An 8521-nucleotide genomic window follows, 5' to 3' on the forward strand; every position below is an offset into this window, starting at 1 on the left:
GTTGCCGGGTCTTGGGGCATTCCTGGGAAGGTCTAATACCGGGTAGAAGTGGTTGGGACTAAATCCAGGCCGATTTTTTTTTGGGCTATTTCTGACATTTTGCTCTATGTAGCGTTTTCGGGGGCCTGTTTGGGGGGCTTCCTGGTGTTTCTGGGTGAGTTTCGTGGTCTGGGAGCACTGCTGGCTATATCTACTTTACTTTGCAAGAGGTTTGAAGCAAATCCATGGTGGCAGAGGGGACTTAGGGCCTAGCTGCAGAGCGCGCGCGGAGTGATTTGGGAAATTTGTGAAAAATTGACTAAGTCCCCATTTTTGTACTTTTGCTCTTTGGCTGTTTGGGGGTCTTCTACTCGTTTTCTCCTGGGTTGACGGCTCTGGGGCCATTGCTGGGAAGCTCTAATACCGGATAAAAGTGTTTTGGACCAAATCCCAGGCGGAAAATTTTTTGTGTTTTTGATGACTTGCTTGCCTTTGAGGTGCTCTTAGGGGGGGTTCCGTCTGTTTGTGGGTGAGTTTCGTGGTCTGGGAGCATTGCTGGGACACTCTAATCTTGATTGCATTTGCTTTTCAGGAAATCCGTCGTGCCAACCCCGACTTATGGCCCAGCTACGCAGCGCGTTTGGACCGAAGGCCCAGAAATATTGCAAGTATGAGAGTTTGCTTTTGGCCTGTTTGGGGGTGTTATACTTCTTGGCGGGTGGGTTGCCGGGTCTTGGGGCATTCCTGGGAAGGTCTAATACCGGGTAGAAGTGGTTGGGACTAAATCCAGGCCGATTTTTTTTTGGGCTATTTCTGACATTTTGCTCTATGTAGCGTTTTCGGGGGCCTGTTTGGGGGCTTCCTGGTGTTTCTGGGTGAGTTTCGTGGTCTGGGAGCACTGCTGGGACACTCTAATCTTGATTGCATTTGCTTTTCAGGAAATCCGTCGTGCCAACCCCGACTTATGGCCTAGCTACGCAGCGCGTTTGGACCGAAGGCCCAGAAATATTGCAAGTATGAGATTTTGCTTTTGGCCTGTTTGGGGGTGTTATGCTTCTTGGCGGGTGGGTTGCCGGGTCTTGGGGCATTCCTGGGAAGGTCTAATACCGGGTAGAAGTGGTTGGGACTAAATCCAGGCCGATTTTTTTTTGGGCTATTTCTGACATTTTGCTCTATGTAGCGTTTTCGGGGGCCTGTTTGGGGGGCTTCCTGGTGTTTCTGGGTGAGTTTCGTGGTCTGGGAGCACTGCTGGCTATATCTACTTTACTTTGCAAGAGGTTTGAAGCAAATCCATGGTGGCAGAGGGGACTTAGGGCCTAGCTGCAGAGCGCGCGCGGAGTGATTTGGGAAATTTGTGAAAAATTGACTAAGTCCCCATTTTTGTACTTTTGCTCTTTGGCTGTTTGGGGGTCTTCTACTCGTTTTCTCCTGGGTTGACGGCTCTGGGGCCATTGCTGGGAAGCTCTAATACCGGATAAAAGTGTTTTGGACCAAATCCCAGGCGGAAAATTTTTTGTGTTTTTGATGACTTGCTTGCCTTTGAGGTGCTCTTAGGGGGGGTTCCATCTGTTTGTAGGTGAGTTTCGTGGTCTGGGAGCATTGCTGGGACACTCTAATCTTGATTGCATTTGCTTTTCAGGAAATCCGTCGTGCCAACCCCGACTTATGGCCCAGCTACGCAGCGCGTTTGGACCGAAGGCCCAGAAATATTGCAAGTATGAGAGTTTGCTTTTGGCCTGTTTGGGGGTGTTATACTTCTTGGCGGGTGGGTTGCCGGGTCTTGGGGCATTCCTGGGAAGGTCTAATACCGGGTAGAAGTGGTTGGGACTAAATCCAGGCCGATTTTTTTTTGGGCTATTTCTGACATTTTGCTCTATGTAGCGTTTTCGGGGGCCTGTTTGGGGGGCTTCCTGGTGTTTCTGGGTGAGTTTCGTGGTCTGGGAGCACTGCTGGGACACTCTAATCTTGATTGCATTTGCTTTTCAGGAAATCCGTCGTGCCAACCCCGACTTATGGCCTAGCTACGCAGCGCGTTTGGACCGAAGGCCCAGAAATATTGCAAGTATGAGAGTTTGCTTTTGGCCTGTTTGGGGGTGTTATACTTCTTGGCGGGTGGGTTGCCGGGTCTTGGGGCATTCCTGGGAAGGTCTAATACCGGGTAGAAGTGGTTGGGACTAAATCCAGGCCGATTTTTTTTTGGGCTATTTCTGACATTTTGCTCTATGTAGCGTTTTCGGGGGCCTGTTTGGGGGGCTTCCTGGTGTTTCTGGGTGAGTTTCGTGGTCTGGGAGCACTGCTGGGACACTCTAATCTTGATTGCATTTGCTTTTCAGGAAATCCGTCGTGCCAACCCCGACTTATGGCCTAGCTACGCAGCGCGTTTGGACCGAAGGCCCAGAAATATTGCAAGTATGAGAGTTTGCTTTTGGCCTGTTTGGGGGTGTTATACTTCTTGGCGGGTGGGTTGCCGGGTCTTGGGGCATTCCTGGGAAGGTCTAATACCGGGTAGAAGTGGTTGGGACTAAATCCAGGCCGATTTTTTTTTGGGCTATTTCTGACATTTTGCTCTATGTAGCGTTTTCGGGGGCCTGTTTGGGGGGCTTCCTGGTGTTTCTGGGTGAGTTTCGTGGTCTGGGAGCACTGCTGGGACACTCTAATCTTGATTGCATTTGCTTTTCAGGAAATCCGTCGTGCCAACCCCGACTTATGGCCTAGCTACGCAGCGCGTTTGGACCGAAGGCCCAGAAATATTGCAAGTATGAGATTTTGCTTTTGGCCTGTTTGGGGGTGTTATGCTTCTTGGCGGGTGGGTTGCCGGGTCTTGGGGCATTCCTGGGAAGGTCTAATACCGGGTAGAAGTGGTTGGGACAAAATCCGCGCGGAAAAGCCTTTAGTTTTGGCACTTTTTGTAACTTAGGGTTCGTTAGGGTTAGCCCTAGCAGCAGGATTGCATGTGTATCGGGGTGTTCTAGATTTTTCAAACTGAGTTCTGGGGTCTTAGAGCACTCGTGAGAATGTGTAATTTTGGTTGCAAGTCATTTGAAGAAAATCCATGGTGGGAAAGGGGGGATTTGGCATAGTTAAAGAAAGCCTTTGCCACTATTCTTAACTTAGGGTTCGTTAGGGTTAGCAGTATTTCTATTGCATGTGTTTGAGTGGGGGGGATTTCGAGTCTTGGAGCGATGCTGGCTATGGCTACTTTTGCTTGGTTGCTTGCAAGTGGTTTGAATGCAATCCACGGGGGGTAATGGGTAATTAGGGTACTTCGGCCTACTTTTACTTTCAAAGTAAGTTTTGTCTCCAGTTTTCTGCTAGGCCTCGTTTTTTGGGTGGGAGCACTGCTAGGAAGATCTATTTTTGTTCTAAAACACAGTTTACAGTACACCTAGCTTGAGGGGCAAGATCCGCTACATTAATTTGCCCATACTTATTTATCCTTCAAAAGGTGACTCAGAGTACGCACTTTCAAAAACATTGTACTGTCTGTCTACTAGGAAAAACAAATTGTGACTTTTTGCACTCCACAGCCTACATACCTTATATTTATTTATCAGTGGTGTTGTAATATTATATCACTTCCTGTTTTTCGTTGAATAATTACAGGCCGGGTTTCAGTCTCTGCAATGGGGAAAAAAGGATGGAGTCAGGCTTCACAGTAGCGAGCCACAATTCAGCATCAGGCAGGCAGTGGACAGGGTGTCTTCTGGTGACCAACATCGGTGGACGAAGCGTCGGCTGCAATGGAGGAGTGCCGCTAATAGGAGGATTTTTTTTCTGCGGGCAACTTACTTACCACTTCCAACAGGACCACTACAACCACATAGATACAGTATCCCTTGCCTTTTTCTCTGACTGTGACTGCATTTCTTTGTTCTCTCTCGGCTTCTACATTGATCCCTTAACACATCACTTAGTCCACTCCACTATCTGCACCACACATAGTCATTTGTAAGTGCTCCTACGTAATTCGCAAGTCGCAGCACGCCCCAGGCCGTAGAGGACTGGGATGGCCCCAATGATGAAGCATGTCACCAAGGGGCAACCCTGGTGAGTGAGGGGACACCTAGAAAAAAAGCAATTTCTCCTTTTCTATCTACTATACCTTCTGTCAGGTTACGCAGCCCCTAAGCGCCTACCGTACTATGAAACTACATTTCCCATGAGTAGGCGGGAGACTTGCAGACTATTTAGTGAGACTATATGAGAGTACCCTTGTATGTTAGGACATCACTTCACTGATGCCTGTCTTGTCTTCTCTTACAGGTATCCTTTCCCTGCTGACCCTACCTTTACCCATCCCACATTTTTTATTTTAGTTTGTTATTTTTCTCCCTCGCCTAATGCCTCGAACACCCTGTGTTTACACTTCTGGGTGTTGGTGACATTTGGAGGTGGAACCATATTTGCATCGACTGGATCACGGGGAGTAAACGTGACACCTTCCAGACCAACCCCATTGAGTGTTGTTGTGAATGGATTTATAGTGACCAGCAAGGCTCTCGGGTATCTGGCTACAGAGACCTTATGTTGAATATAGTTATCAATAATTCCACACAGGCCCTGTACTGTCGCATTCTTTCTTTCCACAGTTGTCGATGATATATTCTTACTCTGCTTGACAAAGAACCATTGCTAATGTGAAAGAACTTCAACCGAATTAGTAGTTATACTTTACCATTTGTTAGGCTACAATGTGGCACTGCTCTACTGTACTTCTGTCACCTGCTATATTCTCAGTTGTACCGTTGAATTGCTCAGGAGGACAAACCAGATTTCATTTTCTTTTTTTTCATAGGCATGCAACTGCCACTGTGTCACACCACTAGTACCACCGCTATGAGGAAATTTTATCCGACCAAGATTGCCAACGTTATTCGGTGTTTCCCGTGGAGCCAGCCCTGGGCCTAGCCCTACTTTCAAACACAAATTACAGGTAAGATAAGCGTTTGGTGGTTTGGGGGTATAATGGAGTATTAGTACGAGAGACGAGAGACTGAAGGTAGTACTACTAAAGTCCTAGGACTCTTGGATTCACTTCACTTAGTCTGTGAGAGGCACTTAGTGTTGAAAACATTTGGGCATTTACACTTAAAGGAAGAAAATGGAACTAAACTTTCAGGAAAACAGTCAACGTTAAACCCCCACCCACCAGGCAAGCAGTAAAAAACAGGTATGCTCAGATAAAGTTTGAAAAAGTATATTTATATCCCTAACAAAATAATCTCCCGCAAGACCCTCCCTAACCCCAACGATTGTCCTTCAAAAGTCCCCAAAAACCCAACTCCCAATTCCCACCCCCCAAAAGTCTCTAAAAAAGGGGCAAGGGACACTATGGGTGGATGCTGTTAACTTTTTGGGCCAGGGCATCATGCTCCTCGCGGAGCAAGGCGAGCTCCTGCTGAAGGCGGGACACCATCAGGGTAGTGCGGCGCAGGCGTGCCTTCACTGCCTTGCAGGTGCAAGGCCTGTGAGAAGCAGCTGTTGGCCTTGCTGCTCGGCGGTGGCGTTTGCCTTTGGCAGCCCGGCTCAGTCTCGGTGGACCACTGTGCTGGGTGGCAGCCGGTGGGGCCACGGAGGCCGATGCAGACGACGTTGTCGTTGTTGTCGACCGCACACTTTCCTCGTCCTCCAGGGCCACCAGCCGCCGATATTCCGCAACAGTGGCCTCGATTCTCCGTTGCCGGGCCGCTCTAGCCAGCTCCTTCCTCCTTGTTCGTTTGGAAGGAGAACCTATATGAAGAAAGAAAGACATAGTCTGTAACCAATGCTCTTTAAGATTAACTCAATCATTCAGCAGAAATGTGTGCTGCAGTACAACTAGCAACTTGCAAGCGCATTACATAACTATTGAGGCCAGTATCTATCTAACCTCACACTTCTTCATCCTTGCTCTAACATTAGTGGGAGTTTAAGGAACAAATTCTATGAGCACTGTGGACTTCCATTGGAGTCGACTATGAAAGTACACCAGTCTTATTCTTCTTCTTGTCTCTTGTTTTGGAAAATTGGTACGTTATTTTCTGCAAGCCGGCATAATGCCAGCGCGGTAAACTTGCACCCGAGAAAAAGAGACGCACGCCATGAGGAGTGACCTAGACTTGCGTTGCCGTTGCGTTACTGTACCCGTCCAGTACATGCAGGTGGTGAATCTCTTACTTTTCTATTACGGGTGGCACTGAGAATACTCTGTTACAACTCAAGGGCTACTGCTTAATTAATTTAACTTTCACCCTACAGTGGAAATGAGTACTAGAAATGGAAAATTGAAGAAGATAAATAATCTGATTATCTATCACTTCACATGGGATGTTTTTGCTTATATATGGGATGACTTTAGGTGCTTTGCTTTTTATTGAGTGACAGGCAGTGATACATCCACACATGAATGACTGAGTACTACTAAACTTATTAAGAGAGGTAGGGAGTGGCCACCATAATAACCGGATCTATGCAGTGCTTGCAATACAAACTACTGCTACTATTTATGGTAGGTCCTCTAATCAACAGCTGCTTCAGGTCCCTAGACATTACAAGACTAGACAGGGAGGCCGTGCCCTATCTATCATGGGTCCTCGTCTATGGAACAGTCTCCCCCTCTCCCTCAGAGAATGCCAGAGCCACACAGCTTTCAGGAAACGACTAAAAACGGTACTATTCTAGGAGGAGTCTCTGATCTGTTCACCTCACAGCACCGCGCGGAGATACACCTTCGGGTGTGATGCCGGCGCGTAACAAACCCATAAATAAATAAAGTATTTGGACAAAATTAAAAGTTCTTTTCCTTGCCTTTCCTACACTGGAACGGACGTGCGGGTGCAGTGTTACATGCTCTTCAAAGTTACACTTAGTTCATCCACTGACCATCTACTCTCTCTAGATCATGGGTACTCACAAACTTTCTCTCAGGGGCTACATTTACAGTGTAGTTTGGGGCCGAGGGCCGCACTGGTGGGGGCGGAGTCAGAGGGGGCGGGGCTAAAGCAAAACGATAACTTGTGACCATGAGGTTGCACACAGGTCCCTGCAGCAGATGCCCTCATCCACTGAGCCACCAGACCCAGCATTTACATACATCTCTCTCCCTCCTGCTGTCCCTCCTGCCCTCCCTCCATCTCTCTCTCCCTCCTGCCCTCCCTCTCCCTCTGTCATCTCACTGTGTGTGTGTCTATCTGTGTCAGCCTTCAGCCCGGGTTGAGACCGCTTCCTCAACGCGCACACACAGACAACAACACCAAAGTACTTAACAGGTCTTTAAAAGACCATTAACATATTATTGAGGCTTTGTTTGTTTTAGCGCCCCTGCTTCTCCACCCTGACAATCACTGCTTGCCCGGCCCCACAGAGCAGAGGCTTTGTTCTATTTCACCTCTTTGTGGCCTTGCATCTCCACTCTGCTCTGTGGGGGCCGGGGGAGCAGTGATTGTCAGAGTGGAGATGCAGGGGCGCTAACAGGTGAAATACAAAAAAGCCTCTGCTCTGTGGGGGCCGGGGGAGCAGTGATTGTCTGCAAGGTCTGCGCACCGCCAAGGAAGGCTTGCCGGGCCACCACCGGCCCGCGGGCCGTACTATGAGTACCCCTGCTCTAGATACACATATGCTATCTAAGAGTCAGATAGTAGCATGATCCAGGTATATGGACACATACAGTTTCTGTGTCACCCACCCAGGCTGTTGTCCTTCCACCCATCATTGCTTCATCATTCACCCAGCCATGCATCTCATATTCTTGCCTTCCCAGCTAGTCTTCAATCTCAATAAGTAAGGAATATATAAGAGCTTACCTCTGGCCGCCACCACCGTCTCAACTCTCACAGCCGCCGCCGCCGCCTCCTCCCCTGATGAATTGCCCTCCGCCTCCGTGTCGAGCACCACCACCACACTGGCCCCGCCACCAGATGTTCCACCTACAAAGTACATTTAAGAATCTTAGAATAAAGCACTCACTAGTCACTAGTATTTGGTCTAGGAATGAAGACATGTGAAAACAATGTAATTTGTGACTGTCTACGTTAAAGTTAAAAAAAATGTCCCTTTTTCCAGGGAAGGTTGTCTTGCTGCACTTTTTGGCACAACTGATGAAGGCTGATTTTTTAACACGCACCATTTTTCTCCACACAGACAGAAGATGGACTTCTAACAACAAGATCAAGTTGAAACCAGGTGAGAGCTCGGCTCGACCACAAGAAATGCCTTCAATTAATCGTCAGCACTAACCACTTTTCCATTATCAGTTAAACGTTTAGTTTTATTATGACTTCATTTTAATAAATGTGTTTACTTTTAATAAAGCTTTTAAATTTAAATACAATCTGTGTTTTTTGGTCCTCCAGACTAGAGTGACTGAGCGAAAGGTTTTGCAATTTTTGCAAGCATGAGTCCAGATAGAACACTTCAAAAGACATTATGGACAATCCCAGAGGACTGCACTAAGTTGATAGAGCTATTGCTGACTAGAATCATGGGAGTTTCGCCAACCGTGCAATCTTAGTTAGCTACACAGACAGACTAATAAGAATAATCTAGTAATACCACAGGGAGTCAT

At 47.6% G+C, this 8521-nt stretch overlaps 1 protein-coding gene across 1 annotated transcript; it reads right to left on the reverse strand.

The window, feature by feature from the left end:
* Window positions 1-4775: 4775 nt before the first annotated feature.
* Window positions 4776-7896, reverse strand: LOC147710919 (uncharacterized). Its single transcript, XM_086920074.1, has 2 exons — window positions 7761-7896; window positions 4776-5709 (listed from the first exon to the last, which is right to left on the reverse strand). Exons 1-2 carry the CDS (start codon window positions 7894-7896, stop codon window positions 5309-5311), a joined length of 537 nt encoding a protein of 178 aa, XP_086776200.1. The 3' UTR covers window positions 4776-5308.
* Between the last annotated feature and the right edge of the window lie 625 nt (window positions 7897-8521).

Source organism: Lissotriton vulgaris, chromosome 5 (assembly GCF_964263255.1).
Source record: "Lissotriton vulgaris chromosome 5, aLisVul1.2, whole genome shotgun sequence".
Lineage (NCBI taxonomy): Eukaryota > Metazoa > Chordata > Amphibia > Caudata > Salamandridae > Lissotriton > Lissotriton vulgaris.